The following is a 21,545-nucleotide window of genomic DNA, read 5'->3' as shown; positions in this document are numbered from 1 at the left end:
CAGCTGCCACTTCATCGCAGAGCAGCCTGGAACAGCCACCGTGTTTAATTTCTCTGGTTTGGAACCCTCCCCATGCATCTCAGATGCAGCCTGAAGAAGATGCTCACTCCCATCTTAGAAAGACAAGCTCTCTGTCTAGTCCTTGAAACAGATAAAAAGCAAGGGTGTTAACAAAACATTCCATCTATTTCCCAGTGATCTCCAGCAAGCTGGCCATGAGGAGCTGATGGGAGCATTCTCTCACCTCATGAGAATGCTGGTGGGGAGACCACCCTGAGGACCAAACTTGTTGAAGTTTAGAACGAACAAAAAGGGGACTTAGAGATGCCTTACGGCATGATCACACAAGCACAAATCTGGGCCTTTCAAAATTACCAGATGGATTCTGTCCATCAGAATTAAGTTGAACCACTCACCACAAGAATGTTAGACCCCTGAAGTCAGGAACCCTGTCATTGCCATCTCTGTTTTCACAGATGTGGCACAGAGTAGGCATCAGTGATGATTTGCTGAACGAATGACCTAGGTTCTTAGCTTCTACCCTTTTCCTCTCCTAGCCCCGGGATTGCAGTGGACTTTGTCACACTTGAGTCTCCAGGAGCTATCACAGGCAACTGCAGACAGCTGTGCCCATCCCTATCCCCTGCCTCCTACTTCCCTGGTCTGCCATGCGCTAACCTGCCATTTCTCTTCTGTCCCTCCTCTCTCTGGTGCCCTGATTAATGTCTGACCTTGACTCTCAGCCTTGCATGCTCTCTTGGTTTTAGGATCCCCACAGCTCTGGGTATGAACCATTCTCTGCTGTGAGACATATGGACAAAGAGCTGAGACAGTGTCTCCTGTTTGGCTTCTGTACACATTGTCAACTTGATCTTCTCTCCCTTCTTTTGAAAATGGCCCCAATTTCCTTTTCAGGAATGACCCCTTAGGTATGTGTTTCAGGAGAGGCCCTACCTGTGGCACACAAAAAACCCTTGGCCTCAGTAATTGGTTCCGATGGGCATATAATCAAAGTCAGCCCAGCGAGTCAACGCCATGCCTTGCATGGGAGTTACTAGGATATGACAATCACTTTCCTGTTGGTCTTGCACGTGGAAGGATTGCAGGCATCTTGCCACCAGCAGGGGAAAGCCTGCCTGAGAATGGTTGTAGCAAAAGAGGCAAGGCCAATAAATGAAGCAAAAAAAATGGGGTCTAGGCTGGGCGCCGTGGCTCACGCCTGTAATCTCAACACTTTGGGAGGCTGAGGTGGGCAGATCGCTTGAGCTCAGGAGTTCGAGACCAGCCTGGGCAATATGGTGAAACCCTGTCTCTATAAAAAAATACAAAAATTAACCAGGTTAAACTGAATCCAGCAGCACATCAAAAACTTGTCCACCACGATCAAGTTGGCTTCATCCCCAGGAAGCAAGGGTGGTTCAACATACACAAATTGATAAATGTAATTCATCACATAAACAGAACTAAAGACAAAAACCACATGATTATCTCAACAGACGCAGAAAACAGATTTGATGAAGTTCAATATTCCTTCATATTAAAAGCTCCCAATAAACTAGGTATTGAAAAAATATACCTCAAAACAATAAAAGCCATATATGACACACCCACAGCCAATATCATGCTGAATGGGCAAACACTGGAAACATGTCCCTTGAAAAGCGGCACAAGACAAGGATGCCCACTCTCACCACTCCCAGTCAACATAGTATTGGAAGTTCTGCCCAGGGCAGTCAGGCAAGAGAAAGAAATAAAGAGTATTCAAATAGAAAGACAGAAAGTCAAATTATCTTTGTTTGCAGATGACACGATCCTATATATAGAAAACCCAATAGTCTCAGCCCAAAAGCTTCTTAAGCTGATAAGCAACTTCAGCAAAGTCTGAGGATCAAAATCAATGTGCAAAAATAGCAAGCATTCCTATACACAAAGCAGAGGGCCAAATCATGAATGAACTCCCATTTACAATTGCTACAAACGAATAAAATACATAGGAAGACAGCTATCAAGGGAAGTGAAGGACCTCTTCAAGGAGGACTACAAACCACTGCTCAAGGAAATAAGAGGGGACACAAGCAAATGGAAAAACATTCCATGCTCACGGGTAGAATCAATATCATGAAAATGGCCATGCTGCCCAAAGTAATTTATAGATTCAATGCTATTTCCATTAAACTATCATTGACATTCTTCACAGAATTAGAAAAAACTATTTAAAAATTCATATAGAACCAAAAAAAGAGCCCGAATAGCCAAGACAATCCTAAGCAAAAAGAACAAAGCTGGAGGCATCATGCTAGTTGACTTCAAACTATACTACAAGTTTACAGTAACCAAAACAGCATGGTACTTGTACAAAAACAGATATAGACCAATGGAACAGAATATAAAACTCAGAAATAAAACTGCATATGTACAACCATCTGATCTTCAACAAACCTGACAAAAACAAGCAATAGGGGCCAGGCACAGTGGCTTGTGTCTGTAATCCCAGCACTTTTGGAGGCTGGGAGGGTAGACCATTTGAGGCTGGGAGTTCAAGACCAGCCTGGCTAACATGGTGGAACCCCATCTCTACTAAAAAATACAAAAATTAGCTGGGTATGGTGGTACACACCTATAATCCAATACTTGGGAGGCTGAGGCATGAGAATCGCTTGAACCTGGGAGGTGGAGGTTGCAGTGACCGAGATGGCACCACTGACCCTGAGCCTGGGTGACAGAGCAAGGCTCTGTCTCAGACAAACAAACGAACGAACAAACAAACAAACAAACAAACAAAAAACCAAAAAGCAATGGGGAAAGGATTCCCTATTTAACAAATGGTGGTGGCAGAAGAGGCTAGTCACATGCAGAAAATTGAAAGTAGACCCCTTCCTTACACCGTATACAAAAATTAACTCAAGATGGATTAAAGACTTAATTGTATAATGCAAAACTATAAAACTCCTAAAAGAAAATCTGGGCAATACCATTCAGAACATAGGTACAGGCAAAAATTTCATTACGAAAATGCGAAAAGCAATTGCAACAAAAGCAAAAATTGACAAATGAGATCTAATTAAAGAGCTTCTGTACAGCAAAATAAATTATCATCAGAGTGAACAGACAACCTACGGAATGGGAGAACATTTTTGCAATCGATCCAGTGACAAAGGCCTAATGTCCAGCGTCTACAAGGAAATTGAACAAATTTACAAGAAAAAAAAATTCTATTAAAAAGTGGACAAAGGACATGAATAGACACTTCTCAAAAGAAGACATTCATGTGGCCAATTAACATGTGAAAAAAAGTTCAACATCACTAGTCATTAGAGAAATGCAAATCAAAACCACAATGAGATACTATCTCACATCAGCCAGAATGGCGATTATTAAAAAGTCAAGAAACAACAGATGCTGGAGAGGTTGTAGGGAAAAAGGAACGCTTTTATATGGCTGGTGGGAGTGTAAATTATTGCAACTATTGTGGAAGACAGTGTGGTGATTCCATAAAGATCTAAAGCATAAATACCATTTGACCCAGCAATCCATTATTGGTTATATACCCAAAGAATATCAATTATTTAACTATAAAGATACATGCATATGTATGTTCACCGTAGCACTATTCACAATAGCAAAGACATGGAATCAACCCAAATGCCCACCAATGATAGACTGAAAAAAGAAAATGTACACCATGGAATACTATGCAGCCATAAAAAGAAATGAGGTCATGTCGTCGTTTGTCCTCCAGGAACATGGATGGAGTTGGAAACCATTATCCTCAGCAAACTAGTGCAGGAGTAGAAAACCAAACACTGCATGTTCTCACTTACAAGTGGGAGCTGAATGATGAGAACACATGGACACACTTGGGGAACAACACATACTGGAGCCTGTTAGTGAAGGTCAGTGAAGGGAGCCAGAGCATCAGGAAGAACAGCTAAGGGATGCTGGGCTTAATAGCTAGGTGATGGGTTGATTTGTGCAGCAAACCACCATGGTACACATTTACCTATGTAACAAGCCTGCACTCCTGCATGTGTACCCTGGAACTTAAAGTAAAAGTTGAAGAAAAAAAATTAGCCAGGTGTGGTGGTGTGCATCTGTATAGTCCCAGCAACTTGGGGGGCTGAGGCACGAGGATGGCTTGAGCCTGGACGGTTGAGGCTGCAGTGAGCCGAGATCATGCCACTGCGCTCTAGCCTGGGTGACAGAATGAGGCCCTGTCTCAAGCAAAACAAAGCAAAAGCAAAAAATAAAACCCAAAAAACTGGGGTCTGACAAACATGATTGGATACCAAGCCATACCTGAAGCTAGTATAAGCCAACAATTTCTCTTTTGGGTTTTATGTCTCATGTACCCTAACTAAATGTAGACACAGCTAAACGTATTAGGTTGATGCCAAAGTAATTGTGGGTATGGGACTGGACTGCCCTCTGGTACCTCCAGTGCTAGCTCCCACACATACCCAGTTTTTATCCTGCATTCTACTCTCTCACACACACCAGAATATCATCCAACATGCCTTTGGGGTCTAGGGGTGAGTTTGATGTACAGAACCTACACCAGGTGCAGGATACCAGCTTACTTGTCTCGGTTCCAACTGAGGCCCACAAACATTAAGGAGGGCCTGAGATCTGTAAGGATACCACGAACAGTCTCACTTGTGGTCCACCCTTCTGTGATCCTGGGCCACCTGCCCAGGTGGTTGCACTGGCCCTCTCACTACAACCCAGGAAACTGCCATGTTCTCAGCATAGAGTTGGGCAAGAAAGCGAGCTTTAGAACAAACAATGTAGCTTTGAATCCTGTTGATTCTGACCTGTGTAACCTTGACTAAGGCCCCATTCTCTGTGAGCCTGTCTCTTCCTCTGCAAGAGAGGATACCACCTGAGACCCTTACAGGTTGGCTGGAGGGATTCAGTAGGCTAATCTACTGGAATGGCCTAGCATGGTCCCTGGAGATGAAACAGAGACCCATTCCCTCCAGGTCTCAGTGTGGAGCTTGATGGGAGGTGAGCAATTTATCTCCATGACCCTCTCACACTGCTCTTAGGCCATCCCAACACCTTGCACATATGGGATGCTTAAACTGACCTTACAGTGCTCAAGTTCCAGAAGGAGGGATGATCTGGAAGGTGTAGAGGGGTGGACTGAGCTTGGTCCCTAGCCCTTCTGCAGCCAACCTAAACTCCGGCTGAACAGAGGTAGTGTAGCTTAGAGCGCAAATTACTATTTTGCACCTGGATTTTCACTCGGCTGCTGACATTTCTCAGTTCTTCCATGGCACATCAGGAGCCCTGGCCTCACTGCAGAGCTCTCTGGCCTTCTCCAGCTCTCTATAACGAGAGGAATACCACCTGAGGAGGCCACGCTGAATGCCTAATCACACAGCTTCTGAATGTTCAACTCAATCATTACGAATTTCCAGAATCTGATTTCTCTTTTTTGATTGGCAAGTTTTTCTTCTTGAAATCGAATATGTCTGGCTCAAAGGAGCAAACCCCAGCCTTGTTAACCTTTCATCAGAAAGCTGTCTCTGGGCTAGCCTGGGCTCTGAAAAGGTGAGTGCATGTGGAAAGACAGGCTTAGCCAGCCACCCTCATCAGGGAGACCTGACAAATGCACCACCAATTAGGGGCCACACTGCTTTTGGTCATGGCAGCAAATGAGCCCAAACAACTCTGGACAGCCACCCTATCAGGACTGAAGGGAGGGCAGTATCACGGTCACCCTATAGCAGGCACAGAGGCTGGATCAGAGCAGGAGAAGCTGGAGGGAGCAGAGTGGGGAGATCACAACCCTACCTCTGCTCTCTCACACAAAGACATGGATGAGAGGGGAAGAAACAGGGGCAACGGAAAAGGAGAAATAGGCTTTGGAAACAACAGGGTTTGAAAGAGACATGTGCAGGGTGTACTGCCTCATGGACTGTGGGTGCGTGACTGGGGGAGGCAAAAAAAATGGCTGGATTGTAGACCACAATGCTCACTACCAGGTACCTTCTGCCCCAACCTGCCCCATGGCCCCTTCTTTCCACATGTTTGATTCAGGCTTGGGCAGCATTATCTGCTCTTGCTGGTGCTGGCTCTGAGCCTTCTCCCTCTGCCTGGTGGCACTGGGCCTCCTCTGGGCTTGGGTTTTGCCTTTCCCACCCAGAGGTGTGTTGCCATGTATTGCATGCAGACGGCCGCCCCTGAGGGAGTGTGTGCTCTGAGAGCCTCGGTGAAGGCCAAGACTGGGCAGACAGGGTTGGGTGGGAGGCAGTGTCAGCAAATGATTCACAGCCAGCTCCCCCTTGCACACTGGGGAAAGAGACTGATATTTACCAGGGGCCTGTGCGCCTGCGCTGACCTAGGTACTAAAGGCAATGTCTCATTTAATCCTTATAGCAACCTATGACGTGGACCCCTCTATAGATGAGGAAACGGAATTTCACTGAGGCTAAGTAACTTACTGCAGGTCACCAGGTAGTGAGTGGCACAGCTGAAACTTAAGTCCAGAACTGCCCTATTCTAAAACCTGTGCTTTGTCCACTCTACCTCATTGTCTCCAGGAACTGATCCACATTTGCCTTTCAGCAGGTACATCTTGGGGAAGCAGGAGATTATATTTGCTTTCTCTCTCTTCTCTACAAATGGATCTTATATATGTGTGAGCCTGTGTGTGTACATGATGTGTAATGTTTTTTCAAATGCCATTTGAAAGTAAGTTGCAAGCATCGTGTTACTTCACCCCTCAGACTTCAGGCTGCCTCTCCTAGGAATAATGATTAACCCCTACAAAACTATCATATTAACATTAATCCCATATCATCATCTAACATTCCAGTCCATCTTCAAATTTTCCAACTTTCCCAAGAATGTCTTTAAAGATTTATTTTCCTTAAAAAAAAAAAAAAAATCCAAGTTAGGTTCACACTTTGCACTTGGGCATGTATCCTAGTGTCTTTCACAGATAAAATCTTTATGCCTAATTTATCCTGTTGCTTGCTTCACTTGATGTGATTCAAGGGATGATGGGCCCCTCCCTTCCCCTGACTGCTTTCCCCACTGTGCTGCTCCCGCACAGCTCTGCCCATCCCTGGGGCACAGGAGAAGGGGGGTCCCAGTCTTCCGCCTCATTCCTCTCCATTCCCTTCTGGGGGCATATATGACTGACCTTAGGAACTCAGAAAAACACACAAAATAAAATGAGACATATGGATCTAAATTGCTATAACACAAAGCTGTTTCTGTATGGAAACAAAATCCTTTTTTTTTTTGAGATAGAGTCTCGCTCTGTCACCCAGGCTGGAGTGCAATGGCACAGTCTCGGCTCACTGCAACCTCTGCCTCCCGGGTTCAAGTGATTCTCCTGCCTCAGCCCCCTGAGAAGCTGGGACTACAGGCACATGCCATCATGCCTGGCTAATTTTTGTATTTTTAGTAGAGACAGGGTTTCACCATGTTGGCCAGGCTGGTCTTGAACTCCTGACCTCAGATCATCCACCTGCTTTGGCCTCCTACAGTGCTGGCTGCGCCCGGCCTCACTTCAAAATCCTTATTTATGGAAAGTGAATTTGAAATAGTTTGTGACCACTAAGAGAATGTTCATTTTTCTTCTTCAAATGAATTAGAATTATAAGCATAGCAACAGAAATGAAACCAAATAACTTGCTGAATGCACAGCAAGTGCTTCAACAACAATCAATTATTCCTTAATTTAAACATCCACACCAATAATAAAACCCCAGGATGTGCACTGACTGCCAGCTCAGTGCCAGGCCCTGCAGTGGACTTTTGGTGGGAAGACAAGCATTAAAGAAAAATCGCAGGGCTGCGTGACAAGTGGTGTGTGCAAAGTTCTGGGGTAGCATGAAGACAGGAGCAACTCACTCTTCCTAGGGAAGTTGGGAGAATTTACCGGGAGGCCTGCTCTGGGGTTGGACAGGCATATCACGAAGGGGCCGGGCGGGAAGATGGAATGTTTAGGAGAGGCCGGGAGCAGGGGTGAGGCGGCCACTAGTGCATGCTTACAGTGGACCCCAGCAAGGTCACATGAAGTCTACAGGGAGTGCCAGTTAGGAGCCTGTGAAACAGTCCAGGTGAGCGATTATGCTGCCTGCACCACAGCTGTGGCAAAGGCGATGGAGAGGAGAAGATGAAGCAGTTTTCAGGGGCGGAAGGAGAGGATCTGGGGAGGGGGAGGGTGGAGCCTGGCTCTGGATAGACAGCCTGTGTCATTCACTGGGGTGGAAGATGAAGGAGTGAGTTTGGTGGGGAGTGTATGTTCAGACCAGAGGCCTGGGGTGTGCACCTGCTGGAGGTGGTGAGGAGGCAATGGCTGAAGTGAAGGGAACTGTGTGTGGTTTCCAAGCTCAATGGGGCAGGAGGAATCTCTTAGGGCACTCAGAGCCAAGGGTGCTGAGAAGGCATTTGCTAGCTCGGCATCTTCTCCACCCTAGCATGGGATTGGCACTAAATGACCCGGCTCATGCTCCTGATGCCAGAATTCTCCATACGCACAGACAAGCCGGCAGCCACATCCCAAGAACTTCCTGGGCTGCTATCCAGACCTCTCCGCCGCAGTTCTCTGAAAGCCACAGTGGTGCTTGGTTTTGGTTTAACCAGCTTTTCAAACTTTACATTAAAGAGGTTTAGAAACCTTTGTTCAGATGGGAGAAGAATAGAGGCAGCACCTTTCAATACACGTTTTTTGGAATCTATCAGATTGCAAGGCAGGCAACTACTTTGTTTGCAGGATCAATCATTTGGGGGAAACACAAAGAAGGGGGCTCTGGAAGGGGTTTGCTGTGATATTCTCAGGGAAGCCTCAATCTCGGCCAAGGCGTAGAGCCTTGGCCATCTGCACCTAGGACTAGGGTCCGGTGTCACTGAACTCACACAATCAGGTCATTTTCCTAGCAAGGAGGGAGAGCCGCACACAGCCAAGAGAAGCAGAGGTGCTGCTGCTGCTGGCTTTGGAGTAAGAATTAGCTACTCATTCCAGCAACGCTGTCCCAGCGTGCCTCCTCATGTGTACGATGGGTAAAATGCCTTCTTCCTCACCTGCTGATGGCAAAATCTCAAGTCAACGCCCACGGATGTGAAAGCATCTATGGCTCACCCATTTTACTAAGTGTAGGGAGCAGAGCAGTTTCCACAGGGGTCCTTGGGAAGGAAGCGGGTCAAGGCCAGCTATTCTAACCAAGGGGTGCCCAGGGCTGCTGGGGAGAACACTGCTCCCTCACTCCTTCTATAGCTGTGGGAAGGAGGAGCTTCCATTTCCTACCCTAGGAAAGAAATTCACGGCGGGAATCCTTGGCTTGCCAGGCACCCTCTTGTTCAATCCTGCCCAGAGAAGGAGGAGGAATGCCCTCCGGGGGAGTCTGGGAGAAGGAACTGAGCTCCATCACCCCTTCCAGCTCCCTCCTGGGGAGCAGCCAGTGCAAGGCCCTCCCGCAGCTCCTCCTTGCTAGGAGTTTATGGGCAGCTCCATGCTGGAGAGACCTGCCATTGTCTACTTATTCCGAGTGGAGGAATGCAGTCTTCACATTCTCAGGTGAAGTGTTTGCAACATTTGCCCTCAGGTCTAATGCAATATTCTCCTTTCAGGCTTATCAATAAACACTTTTATCTCATTGGACTGTCCCCTGGGCTTTGTTTCCCAAATGATACTAAACTTGAGAAGGGGAAAAACAGTAATTTAAAGCCTCTCTAAACTGCAACATCCTCCAAAGCAGGAATAGGCATTCTCAAGTTGATACTTTTGAATTCTTAAAGAAACTACAGGATCAGGAGGCAGAGGCTAACTAAAAATCTATTTACTTTGCTCTGACAAGCTGAGTGGCCTAACATGTCTGCTTTAGAAAACAAATGAATTATTAGCGAGTTCGGTTTGTTGACAAAATATCTTTTTTTTTTTTTTTTTTGAGACAGGGTCTCGCTCTGTCACCCAGGCTGGAGTGCAGTGGCACGATCTCAGCTCACTGCAACCTCTGCCTCCTGGGTTCAAGCAATTCTCATGCCTTAGCCTTCTGAGCAGCTGGGATTACAGGTGCCCGCCATGACATCCGGCTAATTTTTATATTTTTAGTAGAGACGGGGTCTCACCATGTTGATCAGGCTATTGACAAAATATCTTTTAATTATAGTGTCCAAGTTGGGACTATGAGGTGGACTATGACTGATTATGAAGTGACTATGACTACGAAGTGGGCCTGGAGATGAAGAGGGAGCCTCTGTGGGGCCCTGGGAGTGCTTGGAGCCTACTTGCCTCATTGTCTTTATCGCTCCAACTGGGCTTGTCCATCTGCTGGTCTGTCTCATCAATATGCCCCACAATGGTGGGGACTGAGAACTTATTCATCTTACACATGGCATCTTACACATGGTAGGTCTCCATAGACAGATGAATAGACGCATACTTAAATGGAGGAATGATCACAGCCTGGAAGGAGGAATACTCCACTGAGGCAGAGGGCAAGGCAGCACCTTCTCTCCCCTGGTAGTAGCAGCTCTTGCCTCAACACTAAGCTCCCTTCTTGCCAGCCCCCGCTGCAGAGCTGTTGTCAGAGGTCTCTGTGGAGCTGCCCTGGCTAGCTGCACAGGCACCGGCTTTGCCGGGTGGAGAGATGGAGGCAACAGTCTCAACGGTTTCCATCCCCACTGGCAAGCTAAGTGTTCTTAAAGAATGAAATCCACAGAAACACAGACCCAAGGCAAGGATATCTTTTGAGGTTAAAATAGGTGCTCTCTCTGGCTGGTTAAGATTATTTTGCCAGGGCGGGGTACAGCAGCTTTAATAGACATATCACATGCAGTCCCTGCTTGGTTTGAGAGCTGGTGTGAGCTCAATGTGAGGTGTCTGGGCTTGGGTTTCCAAGCTGGTGAAGTGGCCCTGGGCAGGTTCTTTCATGTTTGTGAGCTCCAGCTCTGGGTCAATAAAATACGGCTAATGGTCCCTTCCTCAAAGGGATATGGTGGAGACAACAAAAAAGATACCGAGGAGTCTGTTGGTTTCCAAAACGAGAATATATACCATTAGGGCTACGTGAGTGCATTAGGTGATCCACAGATAAACACTTCAAATTGTTTTATATGTTAGAAAAAACTTGTACTAGTATATTAAACCTATAATTTCACCAATGGCGTTTCTGAAGATGAGGCTAAGATGCTATAGATGTCAGGTCTGAGTCTTGTTTAAAGAAAACTACCAAGTAAAAAAAATAGTATAGACGATAAGAGAGTGTGGTAAAAACTTTTGAAATGAAACTCAAGAGACTGTTCTTTGGGAAGAATATCGAGTCCTTAAAACTCATTCCTGCTGGCAGTAGGTGCTCTAGAAACGGTACTTGTTACGGTCAACAGCCCATCAAACCAGGGACCCAGGAAAAGACTCAAGGACAACGTACCATGAGGGCAAAGCTGGAAAGAGTTAAAAGAAAGGGGTCTGTGGTTTCCCTGGCTCAACCCCCCTCCCCCCGCAGCTAATCTGTCACCTAATGAAGAAGGGGCCGGCACAAGTGAGCTAGCTGGCAGTTCACTTACAGCAAACTGATTAAGAATGTTCAACCAACAGCAGACTGTAGACCTTTCCAGAGAAAATAAATAGAGTGTAGACTGTATGCAAATGTGTTTGTCACTTTGACAGCACGTCTCAATTAAGGCATCTCGCGGCTGTGGGTAGGCTCTGCGGCTGCAGCTGGAAGGGAGAGCCTGCTGCATGGCTGATACTAGGGGCTTGACCTTAATCCGCATGCATGCATTAAAAAAAAAAAATCCTGCCTTCCTGTACACTTGCATAATGCTGGCAGCCACGTGAGGGAAGTGACAAACGGGGAAAAAAAGCCACTTTCATCCTCTCCAGTTTGCAGACCGGTGAAGGCACAGACAGCTCTTATTTCAACAGAGTTTGGGGTGGCTTTTTTCATTGTTTATCCCCACCCGTGCACACACACATACTCTTATTCTGCATTTAGCTGGGAATGACATTAAAGAATCTCTACTTCTGGCTGAAATGGAAAGAAGGTCTTTCTCCATTTCAAATAGGGACTCTTTTTTTTGTGTTTCGAAAATGGAATGTTTAACACCATGAAATCCCTCTCCCCCGCCCCCTCTTTCTCTGTAATGGGCTCCAAACTCCAGTGAGGGGCTCCTTTCATGGGAAGGTTGGTGTGTGCAGGAATGAGGACAAAGGAAAGCAGGAAGCTGACTCTGGAATGCCACGCTGGCGACAACCAGGGGCTGCGCTTTCAGCAAACACAGCCAGGGAACTGGGGTGCGGATTTCTCCAACAGGGCCTGCGCCTGGGGCTGGGGGGAGGCAGCTCTTCAGGGGAGCAGACACCAGTGCAATTTGAAAATACTCATTAACTAAATGAGTATCACCCTGTGGATTCTTCTTCCTTGCATTTCATTTCAATTTTTATAACACCCTTTTAAGTATAAAATCAGAAAAGGGAAGAACCTCCCCAAGTTAAAGATGTATAAACATATATTATCTGAAAATATTGATTAGAGAAGAGTGACTTTTATGTTCCAACCAACTCACCCCTTACAGTAATAACCTAGAGCAAGAATTTTGTTAGTTTCGTTCATTTCTGAATAGCTCAATGCCTGGTGCATAGTAGGCACTTGATAAAGGTCTGTTAAAAACAGGAATGTAGGCTTCTAGGTCCTTGACACGTGGTGAAATAGCAATCATATTTAAGATAAAAATCATAAAGACTCTTAATCATGCGTCATCTAATAAATGGCTACAGAATCAGGTGATTTAAAAATAAATAACCTTGCAAACTCTTGTTACAGCCATATCTTGCCAAAAGAGCCATTTCTCGTAGATCTCTCCAAATGATGACTTTCAGTAACCAAAAGTCAATTCAAGAGATGTAGGAAAGGGTACACAATCCTTTTTAACCAAAAATATAATTACAAATAGGAAGGGGATACAAAATTTTAGTTTCTATACAGACTGCAATGTTTTACTTAAGGGAAAAAAATAGACAATTTTTCAAATGCTCAGGTAGTTGAAAACAGTTGCTTAAAAAACTGAATCTCTAGAATTGTAGTGCGGGTGTTTACTCTCAGAAGCACGACTTCTGATATTGATTTTCAGGAAGTACATTAATAAAGAACTCCTAATTGATTTTTTTTTTTTTTAAGACTTCGCTTGTTGCCTTTTATTTGAAGTGTGCAAAGAAGGGCCCGGGATGCTAAAGTGTTCTAATGAGATGCTTAGCTAACAGAGGCACCTTAAGCAGAGTGCCTTGAAGTAAGGGAGGCAGCAGTGCATTTAATGACTTCATTCAACAGTCCCGCTCATTTATGACCTCAGCCGTGCTGTCTCCTCAAAATTTTTGAAAATTTGCCTGCAAAACATGTTTGCACCAAATAAACATTTAAAGATGTGAAAATCTCCATGGAGCTGCACTGCCAAAGAGAACTGAAATGAAAAACCGTCTGCTGCATGTGCTACAGCTGCTGCTAAAAGTGAAAATAAAAAAACCCCAAACGGACAGGTAGGAGGGCCAGGGTACACACCTGTCCAAAGTGGACTGTGATTGGCCGCCGGTCTTCTCGGAGCTTGGGGTCCTTGGCCTCCACCAGGGGGGATGGTGCGGTCTTCGGCAGCTGCTCTTCTGGGGTGGGGGCGCAGCCATTCTCAGCAATGTCCTGCAGGGAGAAGGATAGTCGAGGGTTGGCACTGGGGTTCTGGCACCTGTGTTCCCTCTCACCCCACAAGGAAGAGGCCTGCCACATGCCTCTCTCTGTGACATTTGGAGCCTGTCCTCCTGCTGAAGATGGGGGGAATGGAGGGCTAATTTGGCTCTTTGACTTTTAAGAACTAGAGAAACCCAAACCATCCATGTCAAACTATAAAGATAACATAATAATTCACAACAGTGGGGAAAACAATTATTATTGTTCATCTTACTCTCTTACGCGGCTATTTTCATTTTTATATATTCACTTTGTCCACATGCAGACATTTAAAAATTACTTGCAATCACAGCTCATGCATAATTTTATATCCTGCTTTTCCCCATATATTACAAGCATTTTCATGTTGCTACAAAGTCATTACAAAAATAATTTTACTAATGCATATTTCATTGAGCGGATATACAATAATTTAATACAACACAATTCAGTATTCCACTACTATTGGGCATTTAGGGCTCTTTCTAATTTTTTTTTAAACGTTTGAAATGCCAGTGATAAATACTGCAGTTTTTCTTTCTTTCATATTATTTCTTTTTATGGAAATCCCCAGGAATGAAATTACTAGGTCAACAGATATAAACATTTTCAAGGCTTTTTATTCATTCTATCAAATTGCTTTCCAATTTACACCAACTACCAACAATGGATGCATTACCAGTTTCACGGTATTTGTGAGCTGTATCATTTTAAAAATGTATTGCTAATTTAATAGGTGAAAAATTCGACTTCCTTGTTGCTTTAATTTGCATTACTTTAATTATGAGTATGGACACTTTTTCCACATTTGTTTACTGATGATGTTGCTGTTTGTGAATAAGATGTGTTTGTTCCTACCTCTTCCTACCCCTAATCTTTCTCGCAGAAAATAAAAAGATTGAAGTCTGAATCAGCACTCTATGACTTGGGAAACATTTAGGGACCAAAGAAATCTTTTTAAATCCAGAAATTTACATTTAATTTGTGCTTCCGATGACTGAAGTCAAATTATCAGGAAAAGGAAAACCCCGATGTGCAAAAGGCAGGTTACGGCTCTGGTGGCTGAAGCTGGCAGCTGACTATACACACGGGTCATTTGGAGCATGGATGGGGCCACTCATGCATCAAGGGTCCCGTGTTTTACTCAAGTCAAGGAAGTTGCTTCAGTCTTCATTGGAACCAGGCAGAGAATACGTGTACAAATAAATATTTAAATACTCATTTTTCTTACCAAATAAAAATAACTCAGCCAGAATTATGTAATGAACACAAGTTCCAATTATTTTCATTGCAAAGCAAATACTCTGGTCAACAAAACATATCCCCTTAGTACTGACTAAATTCTGCACATGAGAAACTTGATACTTGGTTGCTCCTAACTTCTCAGCTAAGAGAGAATGGTGGGACATGGGGGAAAGTGGTCCCTTATTGAAAAATAATGCATTAAGGAAGAAACTTATATACATCTCTAAGATTCAATTTCCTCATCTGTGAAATGGGCATATGGTAGCATGAAGATTAAAGGAGACAGATAATACAACTGAGTGTCAAGAACATTATTAGCCATTCAGTAAATTATGGAAATTATACAACCTACCCTCCACCACCAATATTTGACCTCACACATCCAGCTGCCTACCAGCTGGCCTCCTTTCCTAAGGAATCAAGGCTGCCTGTAGAGGCCAGACCTGAGGAATCTGTACTGCTTGGTAAACAACAAAGGGAGATGATGACCTCTTGGCTTTACAGGGAGGGCTTGGATCAAGTGGCCCACGTTTGATCAGCCAGTCTCAGCCAGGCTGAGGTTCAGTGATGAAAGAGGTTGTCGATGGCTAAACAGAAACAGCTCTTTTGGAAAGGGGCTGTCCAAAGGTGCTCAGGTCAAGTGGAAGAAGACAGGGAGGGGTTCCATCTGTGCTAGAAAACAACAATGGACAAAAGGGGCATTTTGGATCCAGGTGAAGATCCTACAGGATAGACATGAGAGAGTGAATAAGGTCAAACATGAACAAATTCACTTTTGGTTCAGGTAAAATTTTGTGCATGAGTGTGTGTGCCTGTTTGTGTTTGGCTGAAAAAAAAATGAAGCTGCAAGGTAATATGGTAAGAAAATATTGGTATTAATAGAAAACTCTGAGGTAATAGCTATTTAGAAAAAAAAGAACAATTCACGTAGCAGTTTTGGAAAAAGTGTCTTAGTTCACGCTTTTAAGTAAAAGTACTATCTTATAGTTTTGTTTTTCCCATTAACTAGTTGTCTAATCTTTCCAATTCACTCAATCTCTCTGCACCTATTGCCTTAGTTTTGCAATGGGAGACTACCACCTGCTTGGCAAATGTCAAAGCTACTGGGAGAACGGGTGAAATCAGATATGAGGAAGCTTTGAAAAATGTCACAGCACTGTGCAAATTGAACCTCAATCTGCAAAACGGAGAGAGCGCCTGCTAAAAAGCAGAGCTTCCCTGTGTGGACGGCCCACCCCTGCGCTCTTCCAGACCCTTGACCTTCATTCTCACACTTAGTTCCCACAATGATCACAAGGTAAATGGGATTATCCTGCTTTTATAGGTGAAGAAATAGGGCTCAGAAGGGGTAACTTACCCAAGCCACATAGTTAGAAGGTGGAGGAGCCCAGAGCTATGGGCGCCCTGGCGCTTTTATGCCGCATCAACCCGTAACGACAGCACAAGTGAAGGTATTCTGAATTGAGGAGCTGCTCAACAAGTCCTCAGATGTAATCTCCTCGGAAGCCCCTGGTTACACTGATCATAGGCTGCCATGCTTAGCACTATCTTACTTTTGTATCTCTATCAACTGTAAGTTCATTGGGGTCTGGGTTCTCTAACCTAGAGCCTTGAATTTAGTACATGCTCCAAATAAAGCTTTGTAAAGTGGAGTTAAACATTTGGAAGGGAAATGTGTCCAATACACAAATGTACCTGTGTGTGTCAAAAAGCAGTGCTGCACCTTCATTTATTAGAAGATCCAAAGATGCAAAAGGTTTCTTATAAAGTCCTGTGGTGCAGGCTACCAATTTATTAGCCTCTTTACTATTTCCTCCACCTGAAGAAGGACAACAGCTTCCTCTCAGGATGCCACAGGCAGCAGAATAGGAGGAGCCCAAGTCAAGAAAGAGAGGCTGGGTATGGAGGCTCACGCCGGTAATCCCAGCACTTTAGGAGGTCAAGGTGGAAGGATCACTTGAGCCCAGGAGTTTGAGACCAGCTTGGGCAACATGGGGAAACCCTATATCTACAAAAAAATATAAAAAGTAGCTGGATGCAGTAGTGTATGCCTGAATTCCCAGCTGCTTGGGAGGCTGAAATGGGAGGATCACCAGAGCCTGGGGAGGTTGAGGCTGCAGTGAGCCACGATCAAGCCACTGCACTCCAGCCTGGGCAACAGAGTGAGACCCTGTCTCAAGGAAAAAAAAAAGAAAAATATAAGGCAGGGGGCATTCAAATTCTCTGTTCTATCTCCTGGTAGAGATCTTACATATGGTAGGGAGCTAATAACAGCAACTTTGGATTCCCATGATTAAAGAAACTGTGGCCTAAGAACTAATGTAGCTGTCAGCAAAGGGCTTGGGAAACAGATACTCTCAAACCCTTCTTGTGGGAATATAAATTGGCAATTTATATGAAAAACCTAAAAGATGTACATGCCCTTTGGCCCACTGCTCCCATTTTTAGAAATTTATCCTAATGAAATAATAAGAATGTCTTCTAAGTCTTGCCTATGCGGATATTTGCCTAGAAAAAAATTGGAACTCATGTAAGGGTCCAGCAATGGGAATATTAAATAATGTATGTATGTCCATCAGATAAAACTGATGTAATCATTTAAAATAATGACACGTGGGCCTGGCATAGTAATCCTAGCACTTTGGGAGGCCAAGGTGGGCAGATCGCTTGAGGTCAGGAGTTTGAGACCAGTCTGGCCAATATGGTGAAACCCCGTCTCTACCAAAAATATAAAAATTAGCCAGGTGTGGTGGCAGACGCCTGTAATCCCAGCTATTTGGGAGGCTGAGGCAAGAGAATCGCATGAACCGGGGAGGCAGAGGTTGCAGTGAGACGAGATCGTGCCACTGTACTCCAGCCTAGGCAACAGAGTAAAACTCCGTCTCAAAAAATAAAACAAAACAAAATAAAATAAAGACATGTTGAAGAAATATTTAGTGGTCTGGGAAATGCCCAGGATATAGTACATGAAAATGCAGGTTATAAAATGAGATTATTTTTTGTTCCTCTGTTTCACTGAGTTTTCCTCAATAAACATGCATTTTGTTTGAAACAGGAAAAAACCCGACCTTCTAAATGTCATTTTTAAAAAGCAGAAACAAGAAGCTAGCAGGAGAGTTAAACTTGCTCCTTCCCGAAGGGTCACACAGGAGGAAGACGCCAGACAGAGCTACAGAGCAGGGGCCACCACAGGGTGGCAAATCTCTTCCTGGAGCCCCAAGGCTCAGCTCAGAGAGTTACGGGGGCCCTGCCAGTTCCTGTCCCTTGGTAAAGCAAGGCAGTCAGAAAGTCATTGTATTCCTGTTATTTTCCTTGAGCGTTTACTGGAATCAGAAGCCATGACTATGCTCTAACCTCCAACCCTCTGCGGAGAAGGCAGGCACAGCATACGGTAAGTCTCTGGACATGAGTCTCCATGAGAAATCAGGGAGGCAAGGACCCAGAGTCTCAGAAGACTAGAGGACAAAGAGGGTTCTGGGTGGCCTTGGGTAGGGGCTAGGGTGGGAACCGAGGAAAGGACTTACGAGCCAGCGATGAGAGAGTAGAGCCCCAGGCCCAGGGAGGCAGACAGCAGGGCCTGCTGTGGCCCAGCGGCCAGAGCATTCCACCCCTGGGCTGCCCCCAGGCAAGGAGGTGGAAGGTTTGAAAGGTCTGAAATGTTTTAACCAAGGGAGTGACTTGGTCAGTGCTGGGTCCTACACAGATTCCTCTGGTGATTGTATGGACAACCTCAAGGGACTGGTCTCCAGATGTGCATGCATGGGTATTTGGGCAGACTGGGTGTTCCAGATGTGGGACATAAGAAGACAGAGAGGACCAGATGCAGTGGCTTATGCCTGTAATCCCAGCACGTTGGGAGGCCGAGGCGGTCAGATCACCTAAGGTCAGGAGTTCGAGACCAGCCTGGCCAACATGGCAAAACCCCGTCGCTACAAAAATTAGCCAGGTGCAGTGGGTGCCTGTAATCCCAGCTACTCAGGTGGCTGAGGCAGGAGAATCACTTGAACCTGGGAGGTGGAGGTTGTGGTGAGCTGAGATCACACCACTGCACTCCAGCCTGGGCAACAGAGTAAGACTCCATCTCAAATACAAACAAAAGACAGACAAAAGGGAAACTCTCAATTATTCAGTGGCTACTAAGTGTTGTTATTTCAACACATTATCTCTTCCACTCCTTCCAACGATCCAGCAAAAACCTGTATTTCCTCTAGTTAACAGATGAGAAAAACTAGGTTCAGAGAGGTCTCGTAACTTACCCAACGTCACACGGTTAATATCCTACACAACCAGCACTGAGCCCAGCTTGCCTGCCTCAGAAGCCCAAACACCACATCACCATGTGGGGGAGTTGAAAGGCCCCTATGGGCAGAGGCCTTCCCGTCTGACTCACGCTGCGGGTGTGAGAACTCCCGTCTCCATTTACAGACTCGTGCTGCACCCTTCTTTTCCCAGGCTACTTCACAGCACAGCAAATGCAAATTAAAATATGAATATTGATATCAAGATAGTAACCAAAGTTGGAATTTCTGTGATTGAGGCTGCAGCGTATTTTAATGTGTCGGGAGACAGGGAGCTGACAGTTGTGTGATAAGGTGTGAAAACGTCTGTTCTACCAGAGTCTACCTAGCTCACCCTGCCCCACGCATGCTTACTCACTCCCTTCAATGGGAACAGTTTGGCCAGAAATTCAAGCCTCTGTGAAAGCAACTGTGAATTTGCTCCTTTCAATCACAGAGACTCTAAATCAACAAGCTCGATTTGGCTTTTAAAGATCAAAGATTTGTAATCCCAGCACTTTGAGAGGCCTAGGAGGGAGGATCGCTTGAGCCCAGGAGTTTGAGACCAGTATGGGCGACACAGCAAAACTCTGTCCTTAAAAGAAATTAGCCAGGCATGGTGGTGCATGCCTGTTGTCCTAGCTACTCTGGAGGTTGAGGCGGGAGGATCCCTTGAGCCTGGGAGGTCAAGGCTGCAGTGATTGTGCCACTGCACTGGGAGACAGAGTGAGACCCTGTTTCAAAACAAAGAAAAACAAAACAAAACAAAACAAAAAACAAAAAGAAAAGAAGAGGATCAAAGATTCAGAAACTTTACAAAGGGCTGTGAAATGGGCCCATTTGGCTAAATCATTTTGATACCAAAGAAAAAAGAGAAAAATTTCAGGGGTTCCTCAATAGGCAAAAGAGGACATCCCTATGTGGCTGTCTTAACATTGCCTGCAGGTGAGGAGAAATGTATTTGCGGCCACTGCTTTTAAAGCGGGGCATTCTCATGCCAGCCCTGCTTGGTGCTGCAGCGGAAGGCTATTTGTTGACAGTCACGAGCCATCCAGGAGGCATTCTTCTGGCAGGGAGACACTCCAGATGAAAGCACTACACTCTTCCTTAGAAAAAAATGGCGGGGTAGCATCTTTGCCATCTCTTCTTTTTCCTAATTTTGAGCAAGTCAGACTTCAAAGGAGGCCAAGCTATAGAAGAACCTGACCACCTTGCTCCATTTATCTAGAGAAATATGTTATCCATCCTTGTTTTTTTGTTGTTGGGTTGAAGCAGAGCAGATATGGAAAAAAGCCACATCATCGGATCTATTAACAATTATTTGCCAATGGTCATACAGATATCCTGAAAGCTCCGATTTCAAATGCTTTGAAAATCTGCAGCACAAATGAACAAGGGATGGAGAAGGGGCCCTGCTCAGTCATATTAGAGATGGACCCTCCACACACCATGGTGACCTCTCCACAGGTCGGCCCCACATTTTCTATTTGCAATTCAAACCCAAGGCGAGGGTGAAGAGGGCAAGCTTGGGTTCTTGATTATATCTGCAAGGTCACCATTGCTATGCAGAGTTAGAGGAGGCCAGGTGGCAACCCAGCACATTTGAAAATTGGATCTTTGTTGGAAACTGCCTCAATTTCATGGCAGAAACCAAACTTGAGATGTCTATATTAGAGGCATCTGGGGAGCCACGAGGTACATTCGTTGCCAGATAAAGGGGAGGAGGGAAAGGGGAGAAGGACAAAAAAACCAAGGAAATATTTTCTACTGCTATGTGAGAGGTCAGGTGCAGCCAGATCCTAAATTAGCTCAAGAAAGGGCGCTGGAGAGTGCTGGAGTCCAAGTCCCGTAGATGCGAACAATGCTAGAGTTTCAATTACAAAATAGCTCTCTTCCAAGAACAACTGCAAAATATCAAGTCTGTGGAAATCTGTACGACCGAAGGGGGGAAAAGTGAAAATTGAAAAGGGTGCACTAATAGATCTGTCAACAGTCCAATGGTGACAAGCCACATTTCTATAAAATGCCTTCACCGTTTGTGTCACCTGAAATGTACTGACACTCTCTATAGAACATTATCTCCTGAAGCTATTCTTGAAAAGACTGGCAGGGGGAAGGGAAGGGGAGGGAGACATCTGCTTTAGATACTATCAAGGAATGGAAAGGGAGAGAGCGTGGAAGCAAAGTGATCTAGACTGTTTAAACAAACCTTTGAACAACCACATTACAAAATCTGAGCTTAACTGGCTATTTGCAGAAATGTTACTTATCATAAGAAGGGGATTTTCCTAAGGCCAGAGGCTTGCACATACAAGTAGGGAGGTAAGGTGATGTCTGTAGCTTAATGGTCTGC

General features: G+C 45.0%; 1 protein-coding gene across 1 annotated transcript in view; it reads right to left on the bottom strand.

Moving 5' to 3' along the window:
- The window catches only part of DENND1A (DENN/MADD domain containing 1A), a 497,552-nt gene that overhangs the window by 46,263 nt on the left and 429,744 nt on the right, over positions 1 to 21,545 (bottom strand). Inside the window, exon 17 of the mRNA XM_011931409.1 lies at positions 13,512 to 13,643. Coding sequence (XP_011786799.1) covers positions 13,512 to 13,643 — 132 coding nt within the window. The remainder of the gene's footprint in view (positions 1 to 13,511; positions 13,644 to 21,545) is intronic.

This window comes from Colobus angolensis, unplaced genomic scaffold (genome assembly GCF_000951035.1).
Source record: "Colobus angolensis palliatus isolate OR3802 unplaced genomic scaffold, Cang.pa_1.0 Scaffold9, whole genome shotgun sequence".
NCBI classification, from domain to species: Eukaryota; Metazoa; Chordata; class Mammalia; order Primates; family Cercopithecidae; genus Colobus; species Colobus angolensis.
Note: the sequence above shows the minus strand (reverse complement) of the source record. Positions and strands in the feature narration are given on the sequence as shown.